The sequence below is a fragment of the Engystomops pustulosus genome, chromosome 8 (assembly GCF_040894005.1).
Source record: "Engystomops pustulosus chromosome 8, aEngPut4.maternal, whole genome shotgun sequence".
NCBI classification, from domain to species: domain Eukaryota; kingdom Metazoa; phylum Chordata; class Amphibia; order Anura; family Leptodactylidae; genus Engystomops; species Engystomops pustulosus.
The window spans coordinates 81,025,354-81,050,706 of record NC_092418.1 but is presented as its reverse complement, the minus strand read 5'-3'; the positions used below and the strand labels follow the sequence as shown (position 1 = coordinate 81,050,706).

The window sequence follows — 25,353 nt, the reverse complement described above, 5'->3', positions numbered from 1 at the left end:
TAGGATTGCCAAGTAAGGAGGGACACTTGGGTGGGTTTAGCCTTAGTGTCTTCCCTTAACTTTTTCTTGGTTGTAACTCCCGTGTCGGTACCATTACACTAACAAGATTGTAGGAGCTTGCAATGTAAGTTCACCCATAATTTCCATCAGAAAACAGTTATAACATATGGTATAATGTATATTTTTAGGAAAAAAAAAATAGTGTGGGTTAATATTGCAGCCTGATGTATTTCCCTATCAAAGCTTGAAAAATAAGCTGTCACATAGCAGAGTCAACTCTAAGCTACTACAAAGTACTATAGGGAAGTTTTATGGAAATTGGGCAAGGGACCAGCTTCCAATTTGTTTAATATTAAATACCACTGTTATAAAACACGATTGCATGTCAAGAAAGATTTGTTGCAACAAAGTCTCAATATTAATCCTTTAATAATTCCTGTCCTTCAAGAAGGATGTATGGAGCCGATTTCTTGTTATTCCTGGGGCCGGGGGAAAGGGTGGATGAGGGGAGGACTACAGTTACACACTGATTGAATGCATATTTTCAGAGATTGCCATCAAATTGTAACCACATCTTTCCTCTCTGACCTGTAGGGCCCACTTGGTTTCTTGGAACTTTGGCGGCTATCCCCTAAACTCCCCTGAGCCAACAATCCCTCTGATGCCAGTGTGTGTCATTCAACAAAACACAAATGTTTCCTTCCACGTCGAGCCAAGTGTCACTTTTGCTTGAACGCTCTCTAACATATCACGAACCAAAGATTCAGCGAAATATTATCTTTTAATAATAAAGTAAATGTAAAATTCATATCTTAAGAATTTTGCTATGATATAGCATCTTAATTATTAACTTAGCCCTTTTTATGTTACAAAAAGTTAAATACACAATGCAAAAACATAGACAGCAGGTATCCCCAGCCGTTCCGACTATGATTAGAATAAATTATGGACTGGGATCTATAGTGGAAAGGTAAACATGTGGTATTTTCTTTTGTTTTGAATAAATACATGTAAATTTATATAGAAAAATATTTTTTAAGATTATTTGTACAAAGGAGACGGTCCATGGAGCAGGTGAGGACCCCCAAAAGTTTAACAGGATTTTTTTATGGGATGATGAAAATCTAGGAAGAAATGCTTACGCGTTGTGTTGAGAATAAACCCACAGATCATTGGAGGGTATTTGCATTGCTGCTTTCTACCATAAATATGTTGGTGAATTTTGGCTTTGAATGATTTCTGCCACAGACGGTTTAGGGTATGCTGGTGTTATGTTATGTACAAGATAGGTTCTGTAAGTGTAACTCCAGACAAAGGGCCACATTCAGGGCCGGCACCAGCACTGGGCATACCTAGGCAAGTGCCAGGGCCCAGGGCTGCTAGGGGGCTTCACACAAGGCTGTACATAAGGAATGGGGTTGAGGGGGGCTGTATCTAATGAATCCATAAGACTTTATATAAAATAACCATGAGAGAGTGGTATATGAAATAACAATGAGGGGGCTGTTTGCTATGATAAATTAGGGAATATTTTAGGACAAGAGACTGTTTTAGTTTATGACTATTGAATGCCACCACATGAGTTCACTGCAAAGGGGCCCATGAGGCTCTGTCACCCAGGGTCCTACTGTAACCTGTGTCAGGCACCAGGTGTAGCGGACCCAATGAATCACCGCAGACAATGACGTAAGCCAACACAAGCCTAGCAACAAGCAGGGTGGACTTGTTGCGGCATGGTAGCACCAGTTTAGCAAAATTTGGCACACACCTTGGTCGCCAGCAGGGTGTGCCAGATTCATGAAGACTGTGCTCCACTACGTGCAGTTTGCCTGACTATTAGTAAATGTGGCCCAAAGTATTTTTTTGGTCCCTGTGACAATTGAATGTTCATAATTAATGGTTAGTCATCATTAGTGGTAACATAAGTGCAAGTGTGAACATACAATGTGCATACATTAGCTATATCCTTATGTAACAATTCAGGAGTGAAGAATATATTTTTATACTGCTATTCTGCACTAGATCATGAATTCAATTTTTTCCACACTAAACACTAATGCCACAAGGAGTTAGGATTTAATGGAAGTAATACAATGTTTCTGACACATAACATATGGACTAGATTACACTTTTGTTACTTGTTAATACATTTTGATAGTCTAATGTAATGACGTTGTCCCCTATGGCCGTGTTTCTAAAATAGTTGCCCTCACTGCATCCTTCTCGGGGAAACATAGGAAGTTGCGTGTGGACCACCTAATCCATTTACGTATAAGCCTTACCATTGTTAAAAGGCTATGTCAAAATTAGTTTGGGAAATGGGGATGATAATGGGACTCTCTAAATTCAATTTATTGAGTTCATACACTTTCTGCTGAGACCTTGAATTAAAATCTATGGGGAAATTACTCATAACAAGTCAGTATTTCAGTTTTGCTTCATCATTTTTTTGAGTTTCAGTTCTAGAACTGAATATAGACCAGATTAGTAGCTAGGCTGACCTTCACCCGGTGTCAAGCTTTAGTTTGAAGGCCTAGTCTTCCTATATATAAATAACTAGTATTTTTATGTACACAGAACCCTCCAGGGTTGGGAAGATAATCCCCGAATCCACTGTTGTGTTTCTAAAATAATCCCTGGAATTGTTATTGGGCTGATCTTCTGCCTGTTTCTCTCTCGTGCTCTTCTGAAGGAGGTGATTTGGGCTGCTCGTACCCTTAAAGGAGGAGTTATAGGAAACTTTAACAGGGATACATCTGAGCGCCATTCCATCAACCGATGTGGGAGTGGTTATGATGGAGGGGGAATGCAGACAGTAGCAACGGCTTCGCTTCCTCCTTCTGCTGGAAGCCAGCAGGACATGAGACATTACTGAAAGTCTGAAGTCCTGCTGGCCAGAGGTCATATGACCAATGGCACCCTGTTACAAAACAGGACACTTTATCAGGGTAAGTATAATGTGTGGCTCAATTAGGATTTTACTTATCCTAAAGTTTACCTTAAAGTTTCCAAAAAGTGCCCAACAACTTTATTGAGATATTGCCTTTTTGTGAAGAAACGCCAGCTTTTGAAAAGCAAGGCTAACCAAAGATTATCCAAAGGTTTAGCTGAGAAAAATAATCTACCATTTTAAAAAAGTAAAAAACATCTACACATACTTACCTACACCCCTCTTCATCTTGATCCTGGTGCTTGTCTTCTCTAGGCTTGACACATCGGGAAGCTAAAAAAAAAAGAGTTATAAAAAATAGCAAGGAGCGTAGGGATGAGATGTCCGCTTCTCCAGGCAGCTAATTGTGTGCGCCCCCTTTGTGATGTCACCTCCCTCTCCAACACGGGAGATAGAGGCATCTGTCGTGCAGGAGGAATGAATTCAGGTGGATAGGGCATGCATAATTAGCAGCCAGGAGCGCCGGATGTCTTGTCAATGTTCTAGGTCAGTGATGGCGAACCTTTTAGCGGCCGAGTGCCCAAACTGCAAACTCAAACCCCCCTTATTTATCGCGAGGTGCCAACTAAAAATTAAAGCCGTAACTTATTGCTCCCTGTTCAACAACTTTCAATCATGTTGGCCTCCTGAGGACAGCAACACAGTAGAAAGATGGAAAATGCATAATTGTAGCTTCTTTCCAGTGTCCCTCTGTACACAGATAAAATCGTGGGGCCAGCAGGAGGTCCTCCAAAGATAATTCGGCCCTGTCTACTCATTCTCCCTCTTTCTACAGTCCAAAGTAGCGAAGTAAGTATCAAAATATGACTGAAAACAGCATCTTTTAAGTTGTTTGGAACTGCAGGAAGATTCTTTGAGTCCTGTCTGGTGTGCTGGGGCGATGGCCCGGGTGCCCATAGAAAGGGCTCTGAGTGCCGCCTCTGGCACCAGTGCCATAGGTTCGCCATCACTGTTCTAGGTGATCCCGGTGTGTCAAGCTTAGGGAAGACAAGCCTTGGGATCAAGATGAAGAGGAGCGTAGGTAAGTATCCGTAGATGTTTTTTACTTTTAAAAAATTGTAGATTTCCTTTAACCCCTTAACGCTCTGCGCCGTAGCTCTACGGCGCAGAGGTATAAGGGAAGTATGAAGAGGGCTCACGGGCTGAGTCCTCTTCATACAGAGGTGGGGGTTTTTGCATTTTGCACAAAACCCCCACCGCTAATAACCGCGGTCGGTGCTTGCACCGATCGCGGCTATTAACCCTCTAAACGCCGCCCGCAAAGTCGCGGGCGGCGTTTAAAAGACGGCGGCGCGCGGGCGCCGCCATCTTTTTTTCGATCGCCACGCCCCCGAACGTCATCGGGGGGCGGCGATCGGTTACCATGGTAGCCTCGGGTCTTCTCTTGACACGAGGCTACATGGTTTATGCAGGTTCGTTACAATGAGCCAGTGGCTCATTGTAATGTAAGACCTGCAAAAACGCCATATATTGCAATACTGTAGTATTGCAGTATATGGTAGGAGCGATCTGATCATCTAGGGTTATTGTACCCTAGATGGTCTAAAAAATAGTGAAAAAAAAAAGAAAAAAAAAAGTTTAAAAAATAAAAAAAATTAATAAAATATTAAAAGTTCAAATCACCCCCCTTTCCCTAGAACGGATATAAAACATAACAAACAGTAAAAATCACAGACATATTAGGTATCGCCGCGTCCCAAAATGCCCGATCTATCAAAATATAAAAACGGTTACGGCCGGCGGTGACCTCCGAGGCGGGAAATGGCGCCCAAATGTCCGAAATGCGACTTTTACACCTTTTTACATAACATAAAAAATGAAATAAAAAATGATCAAAATGTCGCACAGACCTCAAAATGGTAGCAATGAAAACGTCGCCTCATTTCGCAAAAAATGACCCCTCACACATTTCCGTGCGCCAAAGTATGAAAAAGTTATTAGCGTCAGAAGATGGCAAAAAATTTTTTTTCTTTTTTGTACACATTCGTTTAATTTTTGAAAATGTATTAAAACACAATAAAACCTATATAAATTTGGTATCACCGCGATCGCACCGAACCAAAGAATAAAGTAGGCGTGTTATTTGGAGCGAAGAGTGAAAGTCGTAAAAACTGAGCCCACAAGAACGTGACGCACGTGCGGTTTTTTTTCAATTTTTCCACATTTGGAATTTTTTTTCAGCTTCGCAGTACACGGCATGTTAAAATAAATAACATTACGGGAAAGTAAAATTTGTTACGCACAAAATAAGCCCTCACACAGGTCTGTACACGTAAAAATGAAAAAGTTATGGATTTTTGAAGTTGGAGAGCGAGAAATGAGCCGGAAAACCCTCCGTCCTTAAGGGGTTAAAGCCTTTCTAGCATTCCTGTCAGAGGTGCCACAGTTTGGTTAAATGTGCCTTCTAGCGGGTTTATCAATGGTCACAAAGTCCTCGTATTAATGATCTACTGACATAAGCTCCTTCACTGATGAAATACCTTAGTCCTGTTGGTGTAAGCCATGAACTATGTACTGCGTACACCATCAGATACAGATACACCATCCATATATAATGATCCATATGACCATATAGATTGTGCTGGAAGTGTCTGGTGGACTGTGGGTGGTGGACTGTAGTTATGCCACCCAGTGTTGTCCTCTTCACCCTATGTCTCCCTGATGCTTGTAATCAGAATCTCACATATACGCAGTCTGGTTGGAGTTTGGGCGCCTGCACTCTAATCTATGCTCTACATTTTCCCCAGGCGTATTGTGACATATTCATGAGCAGAAGCCCACCAAAATGGCGCACACTTAAGATTTTTATCAAAAGCCGCATATAGAGGCTGGATAGAAAGAGTGTGATGCTGGTTTGTGGTGTCACCAGGACACTGTCACCAAGTGTATTATTTATATGTGGAATGCAAATAACAGTGAGAAAGATATGCGAGACACAGAGATGTACTGCACATTGCAGAGAAATGTGTGAAATTGGGGGTGAAGCTGGGCAGCACTCCAAGCACAAAATACCATGGTACACAGGGTTGGACTGACCCACAGTTATAACAGTGAGACCATTGGTGGGCCCCAACACCCACTGACTTCACCCCCAATCACAATTGTCCCCTCCCCATCACCACTGACTCCACCCCTTGCTTATTCCATCCGGGTCGTCAACTTTATCTGCATCTTCTGGACACAGATAGAGTTAAAATCAATGATTTTGCGAAGAGCTTCTCACATCATCATGTCTCTCCATTGTGTACAGCAGGCCAGCAGGAGAGATATAATGATGTCATTGCCATCTGTGTTATCTGGTATCTATTATATTTTTAATTACACTGCAAAGAGGAGAGGTGGCCACAATGAGAGAAGGGAGATGGGTGTGGTCCAAAAATGAGGTTTAGATGAGGGGGCCCACATGAAAAAAGGGAGGTTAGAGGGCCCACACAAGGAGGGCGGAGATGAGAGTGTCCTGAAATAATAGGAGAGGAGATCACAGTGGGGGACAGCTAGAGGGAAGATGAAAGGGGCCACAATATATGAGAGGGGAACCTCAATAAGAGGGGTGAGATGAGGAAGGACCACAATAAAAGTGGAAGATAAGAGGGGACCACAGTAATAGGGGGAGATGAGAAGGGATCCATGATAAGAGGGACAAAATGAGATGGGACCCACAATAATAGAGCCATAATAGTGGGGCCACAATAAAAGTGGGAGATTAAAGGGGTCACAATTGGAGGGGGAAAATGAGAAGGGGCCACTGTAATGGGGGAGATGAGAGGGGGTCACAATAAGAGGGGCAAGATGAGAGGGGACCATCAATAAGAGGGGTGAGATGAGGGGGCTCACAATAAGAGTGATGGGGCCACAATATGAGGAGGATCATATAATAGAGGGGATCAGGGAGCCACAAGAGGGAGGGGGAAATGAGGGGCTACAATGTGAGTAGGAGATGAGGGAGCCACAATTAGAGGGAGGAATGAGAAGAAGCCACAGTAATAGGGGGAGATGAGAGGGGGCCACATTAAAGAGGGATGAAATGGGGAGCGGCACAATAAGAGGGAACCCACAATATGACAAAGATACAGGTAGTTGACAGTTATTACACGTATCAAAGTGAGTTTTTCAGTGGTTCAAAATTTATTACAACAATAATAATTCTTGGATATAAATATCTTGGGTTAAAATTATTTGTAAAATGTGGACTACGCGTTTCGGGGCGGGATTGGCCCCTTCTTCAGGTCCAGATGTTTCTGTAACGGGTAGAGATAGTAGTTTCACACAATCTTTCGGGGATTTTACAATGAAAATACACAGTATTGTTTAAACATAATGTATATACAATCTTGCTGGAAAAAACGGTAACAACCTTTTTTCAGTATACAAGTAGTGATCATAAAATGGTAGTGATCCCAAAACAGAATGTAACAAAATATATATATATATAGAGTGGGTCAATAAAAATCATAAAATACATAAAATTCATAAGTGATACATAGAAAATTTTTTTTTTATAAAATAGCAATAGAAAGCCAGACTTATTGAAGATGGTTATTAAATCATCAATACATAGTAGGTTATAAATTATAGATTATAGATTAAAAACTAAAGATTAAATTCTTTGGAGGTAAAATCCAAACGGTTGGACCAAAAAAATTTAGTAGTACTAACCTCTCTGTGCTAGGAGGATGTATGCAGACTTTTAGCTGATTGCTATAGGGGAGAGATGTTATATGTTATGGGCATCCGATAAAGGGGATATGTAGTGGTGAGGTATAAAATGTAAAAGAGACTAACCTCTTGCGCCGGAGTGTGATGGATAACATCTAAGCCCCAGAGGACCTATATTAAAGTGACCCCGTGAGACTGAAATGTAAGGAAGTCCGTCATGAGTAAAGCGTCACCGTAATGTGGGAAGTAGAGGCTAATGAGGACTTACTCAGTATCTTGTCTGTTCCTGCCTGCAGCAGCTGGGTGAATGATCGCTGCTTGTGGTGCGAGCCGGCTTTAAATAGCGTTGGGGGGAGGGCGCATGCGCGATGTAATCAAAATGTACTGCGCGTGCGCCACAGTACCAACATACATAGAACAATCGGAGATCTTGAAGGAACGGTTTATACAAAAAGGGTACCCCCTTAACATCATTAAGGACGCATATCAAAAGGCGAATAACTTAACTCAAGACGACTGCTTACTTCCATCCGAAAAAACCTCCACGGCAGAAACTAACTGGCACCTTAATTTCATCACCACTTACTCATCCGACCATACGACTATCAGATCAATTTTAAACAAACACTGGCCAATACTCCAGCAAGATCCTTACTTGGCAAAGATTCTCGCCAAGAACCCCATGCTCACATTCAAAAGAGCTCCAACTTTAAAAACATTTTTGGCACCGACAAGGTTGCGTTCCACTACGAAGAATGCCACCCCTAATCTCCAACACAACACCTTGTTCCCAGCAGTAAAAGGCTCTTTCAGGTGCAATAGCCCGAGATGCCTGACATGCATGATCATGCAACACAAGGCACAAACCTTTACGTCTCATACGACATCTGAGACATTCTCAATACAATCATTTGTCAACTGTTCCTCTGATCATGTCATTTATCTATTAGAATGTCCATGCTCCCTCCAATATGTTGGCCGCACCATACAACCCTTTAGGGAGCGCATCAATACACATCGCAGTAAGACCAAAGCAGGGTACCTACTACACAGCGTCTCTAGACATTTTAAGTTCCACCATAACAAAGACTTCTCCCAGGTTAAAGCAAGTATTATAGAACAGATTCCAAAGCATTTCCCTAATAGACAAAATCAACTTATAAAGAGGGAGAACTATTGGATCTTCAAACTTAACACCATGAGTCCATTTGGTCTTAATGAAACCATTGAAAAAATTTGATAATTCTTTATTAAATACACTTCAGAGGTCACAAGTACTAGGCATACTTACACTTGACCATTACTAGAATGGTCTGCATTGCTGGAATTGCCGACTGAACTAACTCTCCTCTCCTTGAATATAGGCTTCCGCTCTCCGACCCCTGAACCCCCCCCCCCCCCTTCCCCCAGAAACAAATTCTCCGATACTTACATCTTCTTACCTATACCTTTGGACATTCCGCCTCGCAACATTCCTCGAATCTCTTCTTTACCCTTCTCCACGTACAAGTCCCGGACTGTGGCGCACGCGCAGTACATTTTGATTACATCGCGCATGCGCCCTCCCCCCAACGCTATTTAAAGCCGGCTCGCACCACAAGCAGCGATCATTCACCCAGCTGCTGCAGGCAGGAACAGACAAGATACTGAGTAAGTCCTCATTAGCCTCTACTTCCCACATTACGGTGACGCTTTAATCATGACGGACTTCCTTACATTTCAGTCTCACGGGGTCACTTTAATATAGGTCCTCTGGGGCTTAGATGTTATCCATCACACTCCGGCGCAAGAGGTTAGTCTCTTTTACATTTTATACCTCACCACTACATATCCCCTTTATCGGATGCCCATAACATATAACATCTCTCCCCTATAGCAATCAGCTAAAAGTCTGCATACATCCTCCTAGCACAGAGAGGTTAGTACTACTAAATTTTTTTGGTCCAACCGTTTGGATTTTACCTCCAAAGAATTTAATCTTTAGTTTTTAATCTATAATCTATAATTTATAACCTACTATGTATTGATGATTTAATAACCATCTTCAATAAGTCTGGCTTTCTATTGCTATTTTATAAAAAAAAAAATTTTCTATGTATCACTTATGAATTTTATGTATTTTATGATTTTTATTGACCCACTCTATATATATATATTTTGTTACATTCTGTTTTGGGATCACTACCATTTTATGATCACTACTTGTATACTGAAAAAAGGTTGTTACCGTTTTTTCCAGCAAGATTGTATATACATTATGTTTAAACAATACTGTGTATTTTCATTGTAAAATCCCCGAAAGATTGTGTGAAACTACTATCTCTACCCGTTACAGAAACATCTGGACCTGAAGAAGGGGCCAATCCCGCCCCGAAACGCGTAGTCCACATTTTACAAATAATTTTAACCCAAGATATTTATATCCAAGAATTATTATTGTTGTAATAAATTTTGAACCACTGAAAAACTCACTTTGATACGTGTAATAACTGTCAACTACCTGTATCTTTGTCATAAGCAGCGCGACCAAAATACTGGTTCAAAGACACAAACTGCTCCTAAACTTTCCAGGCTTCACACCCTGAGTACCAGAGGACGCAGCAGCTTTCCTACCACACAGTCTGCCACACCTCACAGTGTGACGTTAAGCCCTACTCCAAGTCTCCACATAGAGCGCGTTGTCACCCTCTTAAAATACTACCCACAATATGAGGCAGGCAGAAATATGATGGGGAGATGAGAAGGGGGTCATGGTATGAGAGGGAGATTAGAGGGGGCCACAATATGATGTGTCCACAATATGAGGAGTCACAATGTTAGGGGGAGATGAGGGAGACACAATGTTAGGGGAGATGAGGGAGACACAATGTTAGGGGAGATGAGGGAGACACAATGTTAGGGCAGATGACAGGCCATCAACTCAAAACACATCTGTTTTTACTATGATTAATAATAATGTGTTTGCAACGCATTTAAAAATAAAAATGCAAATGAATTGTATCAGCATGGCCTAAAAATGTTCATTTAATATACATGTAGCACTAGGTGGGCCCCCAGAATGAACTACACTGGTGGGCCCTAACCCCTCCCCCCCCCCTTCCCCAGCCCAATACTAACTAAACAGCTCATTGACATTAAACTAGAGAAAACTAATATTTTATCCACATTACAAACTTCAATGCTCAAAACAATGGAACGACTGTACTACTTTCCAAGTCATCTACATGCACATATGGTTAGTTATATATGTGCGTGTGGTGAAATGGACAGAATCCTTTCACCATGCCCCTGGTCACAGCTACAGAAGAGCTCACACCACATGGCAGCATATGGAAGGGATTATCTCAGTAAACCAAAAATCTAACAGAACATGCGCCATAGTTACACCACATTACAAATACAATCTCATCACACATGCACAATTGTTTTGTATGCAGAGGCACATGTTTATGGCCACATGAATGAGTCTTAAAGGGGTGTTCCCATTTCTGCAAATTAATGTTATTGTATGCATTATAAAAAGTTATACAATTTTCCAATATACTTTCTGTATCAATTCCTCACCGTTTTCTAGATCTCTGCTTGCTGTCCTTCTATAGAAAGCTTCTATCTTTACTTCCAGTGGACAGAAATCTGACCATGGTCACACAGGTGATCTCTGATTACTCTCTGATACTAAGGAGCTGTGCACCTGTGTGACCATGGACAGATTTCTGTCCACTTAACGTAAACATAGAAGCTTTCTATAGAAGCACATCAAGGAGAGATCTAGAAAACTGTGAGGAATCTATAAAGAAAGTATATTGGAAAGTTTTATAACTTTTTATATTACAAACAATAACATTAATTTGTTGAAATGGGAATTCCCCTTTAACTATGTAACCCCAAGCCAGATACTTTTGGAATCTCGTCTACATAGTCAGTCCATCCAGATTTTGCGTAAGCCGTGTTATCAAGTTTTCCATGTTCTTTCTAATTCTTATCGTCAAAGTCACTCTCAATAAATCTGAATAAAAGTTAGATTTCTGAGCGCTGTAAACACATGGTGGTATTAATGCATTTGGCCATCTTAAAGGTCAGAGAAAACACTGATAAAACGGAGATAGAGCCCAATGGAAGAGTTCTTAAGAAAGTTATTCCGGGATGATATATTTGGTGTTTTCGAGGCATTTTCTATGTATTTCTTTCTGATTCTGACCAGTAATTGTAGTAACCATTGTGAGAGCTTGTAAAGTTTCTCTGTTGCTAATACATGTTGTTTTTGCTGGTAATTGATACAGTTTACTACAAGTTTATGCTGTGTTCTTATATCTGCTGTACTCATGAAATGTGAGACAGACTTAAAGGGCTCTTGAGATTTTTCATTCCTTCATATGGAACCAGCAGGGATGCTTTCTTACCTCCTCCTTGCCTTTCCCCTTTTTCCCTTTGCCTTTATCCTTTTCCTTTTTTCCTTTCTTTTTCCCCTTTTCCTTTTTCCCCTTTTCTTTCTTCTTTTTATCTTTGGCTTCTTCTTTAGCTGCTAGCTCTGCAGCAACCTGTACAGCATAAGGAAAATGTAGAAACCATCAGTCATGTTTCATGTATAGCGTGTCCAATACAGTATTTATCCATGTCAGCACTCGCCTAAAGGAACTTTCCCTACCACAATTAAATGTTTTCTTATTGGCTTTTGATATTTTTGGCCTATCTTTAGTAGTAGTGTAATTGTATTCTAACAAACAGCTGATTGGTGGAGGCCCTAGTTTTCAGACCTTCGTCCAACTGATATGCCTGCACATAATAATAATAATTCTTTATTTATATAGCGCACACAGATTACGCAGCGCTGCACAAAGCATGTCAAATTGGTCCCTGTCCATGGGGTTCACAATCTAACAGTATGTTTTGGAGTGTGGGAGGAAACTGGAGTACCCGAGGAAACCCACGAAAACACGGAACATACAAACTCCTTGCAGATGTTGACCTGGGTGGGATTTGAACCCAGGACCCCAGCGCTGTAAGGCAGAAGTTCTACTCACTCAGCCACCGTGCCGCCCTAACATTGGTTTGTAGAACAGTTACTTTTTAGATATGGCATCATGTTTGTAGTAAGTAAGCAGAAGGAAAGTACTAGGAGGCATCAGGAAGTCTACCAGGATGTCCGAATATCCTCCAGTGAACTATTGATTTAATGTAGAAATTATAGAAATGTAATAGAAAAGTATTTTGGGAAAGGTTAGAGATTGGACAGGACTAGTAGTACTTTTAAAGCCACCAACCAGCTGGCAGACCCTTTGAAGCCAGTTAGATGTGTGTAAATCAAACCCACTGAATGCAATGGGAGCACCCAACCTCCTTTTTTACGTATATGAGGAACTTGTCCTCAGATTTCAACACTCTTAACCTTTTGTTGTGGGGAAGATACATTTCTACTAGTTTAGTATGTAAACTAATATGAATATAAATGGTGGCTCATCTCAGAACTGTAAGTGAGATAAAGTAGGGGTCAGATAGTTTTCTGGGTTATGTCAATTTTCCAATGTAGGACACTGTAGCCAGGGCTCTCATTAACCTGAAATTATGACTACCATGGAACAAATAATTTACGTTATCTACACAGAAAATGCAGACAAGACAGACTTCAGGCTCAAAGTACTAGATAAGCTCCTAAATCTTAAATCTTTAGAGGAACCATGCTGCCATACATCTTGAAAACGCATTGTAAATAAGCAGGGCCGGCGCCAGCACTGGGCATACTCAGGCAAGTGTCGAGGCCCAGAGCTGCTGGGGGGGCCCACATAAGGCTTTACATAAGGAATTCATGGAGGTGAGGGGGGCTGTATATAAAATAACAATGAGGAGGGTGTTTGGCATGTTAAACTAAGGAATATTTTAGGGAACAGGAGACTGTTTTAGTTTCAGAATTTTTAATGCTGCTATGTGAGTTGACAGAAAAGGGGCCCATTGAGCCTCTGTCACCCAGGGGCCTACTGAAACCTGAAGCCGACCCTGTTAATCAGCATAGAGAAAAATTTATAACAGTAGACACGTTTATCAAGGCTTGAACATATGAAAACTGTATATCAAGCGCAATTCTTTTGCACAATTCCTGGTGCAAAACCTATTCCTATGCGCCTCTTCCAACCCTTATGCCACCTCCACGCCAAGCGGCGTTTCTGCACCTGCGCACTGCCTATAACCTGCACAGGCTATGTTCAGGCACAGGCTGTGGCACAATACTATACCAGGTCCATACTGGTGTATAAGTGCTACCCAGCGGTTTTATCAGGAAACAAGAGCCTCCTGATACATCTTTCTAGTGCTGGGTGGCGGAGCACTATTATACGCTGGCACTAAGTGCTGATAATGATGTATACTCCTATGATAATAATGTATGATAATGTATCCTGTTTACAGGTGATATATTATAAGTTTAGGGCTACCCCTTTCAAAATGTATCCAGCTTCATATCTTTCCCTACCATTCTCTCCTAACTCAAGTCAAAGGCTCTAACTCATAGAACACTTACTCAAGGGTTAAACATGTGTCTTTAATATCAGTTTCTTACTATAGGACATTACGGCATTATTTATGTGCCTAAAGATTCCATTTCAATCTCATCTTTGGCATTTTGGTGAGATAGTCACTGGTTGCAGATATCTGGACACAAGATGTGTGTCTGCTGCAAATGCCGAGTCTTTGGCAGAACTTCTGCTCGGGCCATATTCTCTTCTTGTCTGCTGCCCACTATTACTTTCAGATCCTCCAGACTGTCATTACAGACTATATTGACAGCAGGACACAGACAGGTTGCTTTTAACATGCTGTTTAACACGGCTTATTTGGAACATGATAGTCCTTTTCTATTGGCCTAAAGAGCGGACATCCAGCCTCTGCCAGAGACTTTACATTTTTATTTAATAAAGATATCAAAATCTGGAAAGAATCTGTATTGTGTGTGAAAGCTTTAGGCTTTATGGGAGCAGACCCTGACATAGTAGCAGGACCTTGACTAGGCCTGGCAGACTAAGGCCCCGCTCTCCAGGGGTATTCGGTGTCATGTGCTAACATTTAATACTTATTATCGCTCCGGGGATCAAAGGCAGGAGCCAGAGTACAAAGCTTAGGCAGGAGCAGGGCAGTAACATACACAAGGGAGATTAGGATCCTATTCCACCAGGCTACAGATCTAGTGACAGGGATAAAACCGAAAAAAAAACCTATGACTGCAGTAGCCAGAGATGGAAATGTTACATTGCATCTGGCTTCACTTTCAATCTTTTATTGTTCAGAGATACAAAGTGACAGCTGACAGCTGGGATAAGGTAAAAGGCATCCGTCTCCTATATCCCTGACCTGTGCCTCCTCTTGTCTTGGTGACTTAATTAAACATTACCCATAAGTGTGGACAATAGACAATTATTAAGCATTTAGGATGTCAGGGTACGTAGTTGGGTTGACCAAAAGAAATATCCATCCAAGTGTTTCCTTAAAAGAATATTTGTTTATTCAAAAATCCATTAGGAAATCTACCGCACGGATGTCGTGCTTATAAACCAAGCGCATTACGTCCTGGCATGTGCCTCCTGAAACTGGATCCATTTTTCTTTGTACTTTTAATAACTTATTTTTTAGAAAAATTAGCCTCAGGGGCTCCTGGCTACATCACAGAAGCAGTGTGTGGGAATTGGCGAGAGCCGGCTGACATAACAACTGGCGAGGGAGGAGGTGGGTAGAATGGGGGAATGGGGAGGTGAACAATTATCTGATGATGGAGCTAGAAGGGGCTTTTGCAATGTAGTCAGGAGCCCCTGAGGCTCATGCCACTATGCGAGTGTGCTGGGTTTAGAAGCACTGCATCCTGGTGGCAAATTTTCTTTAATATTCATGTGCAGACCCACAAGGCTTTGACGCGATTCGGGCAAGAAACAAGTATTGTGAGCAGTAATATAATATGTGGTTTTGGTGTTATTTAGTTGTGATACCTGTTCTGGAGTCTTCTGTGCAAAAATAGCCTTCGATCCACCATCTTCTTCATCTGGGAAATCAGGGAATTTTCCGGTGGCGTGCCTGACATAACATATATTTTTATTAGATGTACATTTACAGTTCATATGTTATTGTAAAGGAAATGCTAGTAATCAGCATCGCTAAGATAAGTATACAATTACAGAGGAGTGAATCATTCAAGATCCGCTTCACTAAAGGTTTGCTGAAATCCTTCAAAGATTCGGGTCTGAATCAATGGGGCAGATTTATAAAAAGTGTCCCAAGTTTAGACAATGCAGAGTTAGACTAGACAGTCTTGTTCTGCACCATATTCAAATAAGTGTCTAGTGCTGGGTGATAAATCTGTCCTACTATAAGACTGTCTAGTCGTACTCTGTACCTCCTGTTAGTTGGCTTTCTTTACGCCAGAAAATTAGGGCAAAATTCAGTCAGATCAGCAGTATTTTTGGCGCACTGACCTTTTTGGTGCGAGACCACGCCCCCTTTTCAAAGTTCACGCCCCTTTTGTCAAGCTAGTTGTATGAGAGACAGAAAACTGTCTAAAACTCTATATAAATGTGGTGCAGAAATTTTTTTAGTAATAAATCTCCCCCTGTTTTTTTTGGTGGTAATTGTCCTGGAAATTGGTATATATTTTTTTTATTTATTGTTTAATGATTTTTGAAATACCGTAGTCAGGTTTCACTAGAACAATCATAACAAAATCCTTACAATGGTGGAAAATGGTAAAAATGGACAACAACAGATACCATTATAAGTGCCTTGAAATCAATAAACATTTCAATGGATGTGTTAGACTTCTGTCGTCACCACATATATAGCATTTGTCCAAAGCAAATCAGAAAATATTCCGATTTGATACCTGAAAATTATTAGATTTGTATATGTATCTATGAATGATACTGTACAATATATCATTTTCCAGACTTTCATTGACCTCAATCTACAGTATATTTTGGTCACATGATCACACACCAGTACCAAAGTAATAAATATATGTAAATTCTTATATTTTACTGCATAGAATTATATCGATATAATTACATTTTAGGATTAATGAAGAAAAAAATAAATCTCTTTGGAAAGCTAAACTTTGGTTTTCATAACTAAACTTGAGAAGTTCACACCATAAAACAGAAGAGAATAATAGCTGCGGCTTTATAACACTGAATTTATCACCCAATTAACACATTTCTTTGTGCATAAAAAAATAAAACAGGAGTGATGTGCAGAAACTGAAAAGGGGAAGCAGGTGCCCACAGCAAGCAACTATGCTATACATTTCATATTATAAAGAATGTCTACTAAAAGAAACATGCCATCTGAGCTGCGTATTATGTATATTTTGCAATTTTGCGATAAGTTCTATAAGATGATTACACTAAAGGTCAGATTTTTTTGTATTTGTTTTTTTTTTTGGTTGTTTTAGCGACTTTTCATTTTTTAGCAGTAATTTAGCTCCAGTTTTTTGACTAAACAATAAACTAGCAACAAATACAAAAATAAGCTTGTTTTCCTAATATATCCTATCAATCCAGATGCTTTGCTGCTAGAGATGAGCGAACACTAAAATGCTCGGGTACTCGTTATTCGAGACGAACTTTTCCCGATGCTCGAGTGCTCGTCTCGAATAACGAACCCCATTGAAGTCAATGGGAGACTCGAGCATTTTTCAAGGGGACCAAGGCTCTGCACAGGGAAGCTTGGCCAAACACCTGGGAACCTCAGAAAAGGATGGAAACACCACGGAAATGGACAGGAAACAGCAGGGGCAGCATGCATGGATGCCTCTGAGGCTGCCTAATCGCACCATTATGCCAAAATTATGGGCAACAGCATGGCCATGACAGAGTGACAGAATGAAGCTAGATAGCATCTAAAACATCCAATAATTGACCCTGACACTATAGGGGACGGCATGCAGAGGCAGCGGCAGCAGGCTAGAGAGTGGCATGGCGACATACCCTAATTGGACTCAGGCTTCAAACCAATGGGTGTCAGAGAGGAACCAAAGGAGGTGAGCAAGAAGCGCTCAAATAATATCGCTACATGATAAAAGTTTGCCAGTATATTTTGTGGATTACACAGCAGGGTGGCGACAAAGTTAACATGGAAGCCATGAAAACAACCCAAAATTCTGCCTGACACAGCTCGTTTGATAAGGGGACCATGTATGCTTACAGTTCATGCCAGTCGCTGCACTGGCTGCCAGTCTCCTTTCGAATACAGTTTAAAATAATAATAACCCTCATCCATAAAGCTCTGTATAATGCTGCACCCCCCTACCTCTCCTCTCTTATCTCAGTCTATCGCCCAACCCGTGCTCTTAGATCCGCCAGTGATCTTAGATTAACCTCTACCCTAGTGCGGACCTCCCACTCGCGTCTCCAAGACTTCTCTAGAGCTGCACCAATTCTATGGAATGCTCTGCCCCGGACTATCAGACTAATACCTAACCTCCAAAGTTTCAAACGTGCTCTTAAAACCCATTTCTTTAGGCAAGCCTATAACACTCATTAACTGCATGAAGTTTTAACTCTTCTACTAACCCGTCCTGTGTCGTCCTCCCATCTGTTATCCAGCAACCAACAGGCACCAGACTTGTCTGCAGTCCCATTCACCCTGGACCTGGTATATAAGATGACGGCTGAGTGGTTCAAGCGACAGCAATTCCATTTATTATATTTTTTTCTATTCCCTAAGAAGAATGGCTTGACCATTAAATATTCTTTTACCTAGTGTTACCCCATCATCTTCATAAACCGTAAGCTCTGGCGAGCAGGGACCTCACTCCTGTTGTTCCATACAAATGTTGTGCTCTGTTACATTACATTTGTATTTGTTTCCTATGATTTGTAAAGCGCTACGGAATATGATGACGCTATATAAATAAAGATTATTATTATTATTATTATGGAGGCAGTGAACTAGTAGTAGATTAAAGGTGCTGCAACTATGTTAGTTGGATCTTGGGATGGAGCTGGCGCTCTGCAGCCAGGCGAGCTTTCGCCAATCCAAGCCCCTGTCTCTAGGCTACTCCCCAAACAGCACTTCTAAGAACCTTTTGTATAAGATCAAGTGTAGTAGCGTTCTTATAAGTTTAGGATATGGCGGGTGAGGGGAATGTAAACAGATGCGCAAGAAGCGCTGAAATAATATCCCTAAATGGTAAAAGTTTGCAAGTATATTTTGTGGATTACACAGCAGGGTGGCGACAAAGTTAACAACTTTGATGTGGAATGCCCTGTAATAGCTCTTGGGCGGTGTGCCTTTTATCGCCTAGGCTCAGCAGTTTCAGCACCGCCTGCTGTCGCTTAGCGACGGCACTGCTGCTGTGCCTAGAGCTACCGACTGATGGCGCCATGCCCACGGATGGTAATTCGGAGGAGGAGGAGGTGGAGGAGGGGTGGGAGGAGGTATAGTAGGCCTTTGAGACCTGGACCGAGGTAGGCCCCGCAATTCTCTGCGTCGGCAGTATATGACCAGCCCCAGGGTCAGACTCGGTCCCAGCCTGCACCAAGTTAAGTGTAGTAGCGTTCTTATAAGTTTGGGATATGGCGGGTGAGGGGAATGTAAACAGATGCGCAAGAAGCGCATGATGCGCATGGAGCTGGCGCTCCGCTGCCAGGCGAGCTTTCGCCAATCCAAGCCCCTGTCTCTAGGCTACTCCCCAAACAGCACTTCTAAGAACCTTTTGTATAAGATCAAGTGTAGTAGCGTTCTTATAAGTTTAGGATATGGCGGGTGAGGGGAATGTAAACAGATGCGCAAGAAGCGCTGAAATAATATCCCTAAATGGTAAAAGTTTGCAAGTATATTTTGTGGATTACACAGCAGGGTGGCGACAAAGTTAACAACTTTGATGTGGAATGCCCTGTAATAGCTCTTGGGCGGTGTGCCTTTTATCGCCTAGGCTCAGCAGTTTCAGCACCGCCTGCTGTCGCTTAGCGACGGCACTGCTGCTGTGCCTAGAGCTACCGACTGATGGCGCCATGCCCACGGATGGTAATTCGGAGGAGGAGGAGGTGGAGGAGGGGTGGGAGGAGGTATAGTAGGCCTTTGAGACCTGGACCGAGGTAGGCCCCGCAATTCTCTGCGTCGGCAGTATATGACCAGCCCCAGGGTCAGACTCGGTCCCAGCCTGCACCAAGTTAAGTGTAGTAGCGTTCTTATAAGTTTGGGATATGGCGGGTGAGGGGAATGTAAACAGATGCGCAAGAAGCGCATGATGCGCATGGAGCTGGCGCTCCGCTGCCAGGCGAGCTTTCGCCAATCCAAGCCCCTGTCTCTAGGCTACTCCCCAAACAGCACTTCTAAGAACCTTTTGTATAAGATCAAGTGTAGTAGCGTTCTTATAAGTTTAGGATATGCCGGGTGAGGGGAATGTAAACAGATGCGCAAGAAGCGCTGAAATAATATCCCTAAATGGTAAAAGTTTGCCAGTATATTTTGTGGATAACACAGCAGGGTGGCGACAAAGTTAACAACTTTGATGTGGAATCCATGAAAACAACCCAAATTTCTGCCTGACACACCTCGTTTGATAAAGGGACGATGTATGGAGGCAGCTATATGGACGACTTTTGGAGGTAGCAATGGAGACAACGTGTGGAGGCTGCTATGGAGACAATTTAATTTGGATAGTGCCTGTATGTGGCAGTCCCAAACATTTTTCAAACCAGAGGAGCAGGTAGGTGGCCCTCCAGTAAAATGGAATAGATTGAGTGCCTGTATGTGGCAGTCCCAAAAATGTTTCAAACCAGAGGAGCAGGTAGGTGGCCCTGCAGTAAAATGGAATAGATTGAGTGCCTGTATGTGGCAGTCCCAAAAATTTTTCAAACCAGAGGAGCAGGTAGGTGGCCCTCCAGTAAAATGGAATAGATTGAGTGCCTGTATGTGGCAGTCCCAAACATTTTTCAAACCAGAGGAGAAGGTAGGTGGCCCTCCAGTAAAATGGAATAGATTGAGTGCCTGTATGTGGCAGTCCCAAAAATGTTTCAAACCAGAGGAGCAGGTAGGTGGCCCTGCAGTAAAATGGAATAGATTGAGTGCCTGTATGTGGCAGTCCCAAACATTTTTCAAACCAGAGGAGCAGGTAGGTGGCCCTCCAGTAAAATGGAATAGATTGAGTGCCTGTATGTGGCAGTCCCAAAAATGTTTCAAACCAGAGGAGCAGGTAGGTGGCCCTCCAGTAAAATGGAATAGATTGAGTGCCTGTATGTGGCAGTCCCAAAAATTTTTTAAAACAGAGGACCGGGTAGGTGGCCCTCCAGAAAAATGGAATAGATTGAGTGCCTGTATGTGGCACTCACAAAAATTGTTTCAAACAGAGGACCGGGTAGGTGGCCCTCCAGAAAAATTAAATGCATGAAGTACTATAGCAAGAGCCAGTGGGCCCTGTCAAAAAATAGCCATTTTCCTCTGCTTTACTGTACAAAGAGGAGGAGAAGGAGGAAAATGAGGAGGAGGAGGAGTGGATCAATTATTCAGGTTGAGCTTCCTTCACCTGGTGGAGATTGGAAATTCTGAGAAATCCAGCCTTTATTCATTTTAATAAGCGTCAGCCTGTCAGCGCTGTCAGTCGACAGGCGTGTACGCTTATCGGTGATGATGCCACCAGCTGCACTGAAAACCCGCTCGGACAAGACGCTAGTGGCAGGGCAGGCAAGAACCTCCAAGGCGTACAGCGCCAGTTCGTGCCACATGTCCAGCTTTGAAACCCAGTAGTTGTAGGGAGCTGTGTGATCATTTAGGACGATGGTATGGTCAGCTACGTACTCCCTCACCATCTTTCTGTAAAGATCAGCCCTACTCTGCCGAGACTGGGGACAGGTGACAGTGTCTTGCTGGGGTGACATAAAGCTGGCAAAAGCCTTGTAAAGCGTACCCTTGCCAGTGCTGGACAAGCTGCCTGCTCGCCTACTCTCCCTCGCTACTTGTCCCGCAGAACTACGCACTCTGCCGCTAGCGCTGTCAGAAGGGAAATACTGTTTCAGCTTGTGCACCAGGGCCTGCTGGTATTCATGCATTCTCACACTCCTTTCCTCTGCAGGGATGAGAGTGGGAAGATTTTGCTTGTACCGTGGGTCCAGGAGAGTGAACACCCAGTAATCGGTGCTGGAATAAATTCTTTGAACGCGAGGGTCACGGGATAGGCAGCCTAGCATGAAATCTGCCATATGCGCCAGAGTACCAACGCGTAAGAATTCACTCCCCTCACTGGCCTGACTGTCCATTTCCTCCTCCTCCAACTCCTCCAACTCCTCTTCTTCTGCCCATACACGCTGAACAGTGAAGGACTCAACAATGGTCCCCTCTTGTGTCTCGCCAACATTCTCCTCCTCTTCCTCCTCATCCTCCTCCACCTCCACCTCCTCCGATATGCGCTGAGAAACAGACCTGAGGGTGCTTTGGCTATCAACAAGGGAATATTCTTCCCCTGTCTCTTGTGACGAGCGCAAAGCTTCCGACTTCATGCTGACCAGAGAGTTTTTCAACAGGCCAAGCAGCGGGATGGTGAGGCTGATGATGGCGGCATCGCCACTGACCATCTGTGTTGACTCCTCAAAGTTACTCAGCACCTGACAGATATCAGACATCCACGTCCACTCCTCATTGTAGACTTGAGGAAGCTGACTGACCTGACTACCAGTTCTGGTGGAAGTTGACATCTGGCAGTCTACAATCGCTCTGCGCTGCTGGTAAACTCTGGATAACATGGTCAGTGTTGAATTCCACCTCGTGGGCACGTCGCACAACAGTCGGTGAGCGGGCAGTTGGAGGCGGCGCTGCGCTGCCCTGAGAGTGGCAGCATCTGGGCTGGACTTCCTGAAATGCGCACAGATGCGGCGCACCTTCGTGAGCAAATCAGACAGATTGGGGTATGTCTTGAGGAAACGCTGAACTATCAGATTTAACACATGGGCCAGGCATGGCACATGTGTCAGTCTGCCGAGTTGCAGAGCCGCCACCAGGTTACGGCCGTTGTCACACACAACCATTCCCGGCTTGAGGTTCAGCGGTGCCAGCCACAGATCAGTCTGCGCCGTGATGCCCTGTAATAGCTCTTGGGCGGTGTGCCTTTTGTCGCCTAGGCTCAGCAGTTTGAGCACCGCCTGCTGTCGCTTAGCGACGGCACTGCTGCTGTGCCTAGAGCTACCGACTGATGGCGCCGTGCCCACGGATGGTAGTTCGGAGGAGGAGGTGGAGGAGGGGTGGGAGGAGGAGGAGGCATAGTATGCCTGAAACACCTGGACCGAGGTAGGCCCCGCAATCCTCGGCGTCGGCAGTATATGAGCAGCCCCAGGGTCAGACTCGGTCCCAGCCTCCACCAAGTTAACCCAATGTGCCGTCAGCGATATATAGTGGCCCTGCCCGGCAGCACTCGTCCACGTGTCCGTGGTCAGGTGGACCTTGTCAGAAACGGCGTTGGTCAGGGCACGGATGATGTTGTCTGACACGTGCTGGTGCAGGGCTGGGACGGCACATCGGGAAAAGTAGTGGCGGCTGGGGACCGAATACCGAGGGGCGGCCGCCGCCATGAGGTTGCGAAAGGCCTCGGTCTCTACTAGCCTATAGGGCAGCATCTCCAGGCTAAGCAATCTGGAGATGTGCACATTAAGGGCTTGGGCGTGCGGGTGGGTTGCACTATATTTGCGTTTCCGCTCCAGCGTCTGGGGTATGGAGAGCTGAACGCTGGTGGATGCTGTGGAGGATCGTGGAGGCGACGATGGGGTTTTTGTGGCAGGGTCCTGGGCAGGGGGCTGACTAGCAGCTGACACAGGGGAAGGAGCAGTGGTGTGCACGGCCGGAGGTGAACGGGCTTGTTGCCACTGAGTGGGGTGTTTAGCATTCATATGCCTGCGCATACTGGTGGTAGTTAAGCTAGTAGTGGTGGAACCCCTGCTGAGCCTGGTTTGGCAAATGTTGCACACCACAGTCCGTCGGTCATCCGGTGTTTCCTTAAAGAACCTCCAGACTTCTGAAGATCTAGCCCTCGCCGCAAGAGCCCTCGCCACGGGAGCTTCACTAGTTGACACATTTGGCGCTGATGCACCAGCTCTGGCCCTGCCTCTCCGTCTGGCCCCACCACTGCCTCTTCCAACCTGTTCCGGTCGAGGACTCTCCTCCGTCTCAGAAGCACTGTGTTCACCCGGCCTCTCAACCCAGCTTGGGTCTGTCACCTCATCATCCTCCGAGCCCTCAGTCTGCTCCCCCCTCGGACTTCCTGCCCTGACAACAACTTCCCCACTGTCTGACAACCGTGTCTCCTCATCGTCGGACACCTCTTTACACACTTCCACTACGTCAAGAAGGTCATCATCACCCACAGACTGTGACTGGTGGAAAACCTGGGCATCGGAAAATTGCTCAGCAGCAACCGGACAAGTGGTTTGTGACTGTGGGAAGGGTCCAGAAAACAGTTCCTCAGAGTATGCCGGTTCAAATGCCAAATTTTCCTGGGAGGGGGCAGACTGGGGGGGAGGAGGCTGAGGTGCAGGAGCTGGAGGAGTGGCGATTTCGGTGACATGGGTGGACTGCGTGGAAGACTGACTGGTGGTGGACAAATTGCTCGAAGCATTGTCAGCAATCCACGACATCACCTGTTCGCACTGTTCTGGCCTCAACAGTGCTCTACCACGAGTCCCAGTAACTTCAGACATGAACCTAGGGAGTGTAGCTCTGCGGCGTTCCCCTGCTCCCTCATCAGCAGGTGGTGTCTCACCCCGCCCAGGACCACGGCCTCTGACCCCTGCAGTAGTTGGACGCCCACGTCCCCGCCCTCGTCCTCTACCCCTAGCCCTCGGGTTAAACATTTTTAAAATGAGAGTTATAACTTTTTTTTTTTTTTAACTTTTTTTGGTTTTTTTTTGTGTTTTTTGTTTTTTTTTGTGTTTTTTGTTTTTTTTTGAGTTTTTAAAACCAAACAATGCTATCCTATTGCTATGGCTATTTTCTAGCCAAGTATCAAAGCACACTACTATGCCAGATGAGATGACACTGAGTTAGTGCCTAATTGAAATCCAACCCCTACTAAATTTTCCCACTTCGGTCTTTGCTATGGATATGTGCGTCACTAAGCGCAGAACACAGCAGTCGCAAGTCTCACTACAAATTGCTCAGAATTGGCTAGTACATGCACTGCAGAAAGTACAGCCACCAGCAGATCAACCAGAAATCAAATATATAGAACGCTACTGTAGGCGTAAGTAATCTCTTTGTATTCTCCTATGGCTATTTTCTAGCCAAGTATCAAAGCACACTACTATGCCAGATGAGATGACACTGAGTTAGTGCCTAATTGAAATCCAACCCCTACTAAATTTTCCCACTTCGGTCTTTGCTATGGATATGTGCGTCACTAAGCGCAGAACACAGCGGTCGCAAGTCTCACTACAAATTGCTCAGAATTGGCTAGTACATGCACTGCAGAAAGTACAGCCACCAGCAGATCAACCAGAAATCAAATATATAGAACGCTACTGTAGGCGTAAGTAAGCTCTTTGTATTCTCCTATGGCTATTTTCTAGCCAAGTATCAAAGCACACTACTATGCCAGATGAGATGACACTGAGTTAGTGCCTAATTGAAATCCAACCCCTACTAAATTTTCCCACTTCGGTCTTTGCTATGGATATGTGCGTCACTAAGCGCAGAACACAGCGGTCGCAAGTCTCACTACAAATTGCTCAGAATTGGCTAGTACATGCACTGCAGAAAGTACAGCCACCAGCAGATCAACCAGAAATCAAATA

At 43.8% G+C, this 25,353-nt stretch overlaps 1 protein-coding gene across 2 annotated transcripts in view; it reads right to left on the bottom strand.

Annotated features, from left to right (window-relative positions):
• IQCA1 (IQ motif containing with AAA domain 1) overlaps positions 1-25,353 on the bottom strand; it is a 160,070-nt gene that overhangs the window by 30,784 nt on the left and 103,933 nt on the right. For both annotated transcript variants that reach the window (XM_072121456.1, XM_072121455.1), the window contains exons 7-8: positions 15,574-15,658; positions 12,007-12,144 (exon numbers count right to left, since the gene is read on the bottom strand). In XM_072121456.1, coding sequence (XP_071977557.1) covers positions 12,007-12,144; positions 15,574-15,658 — 223 coding nt within the window. The remainder of the gene's footprint in view (positions 1-12,006; positions 12,145-15,573; positions 15,659-25,353) is intronic.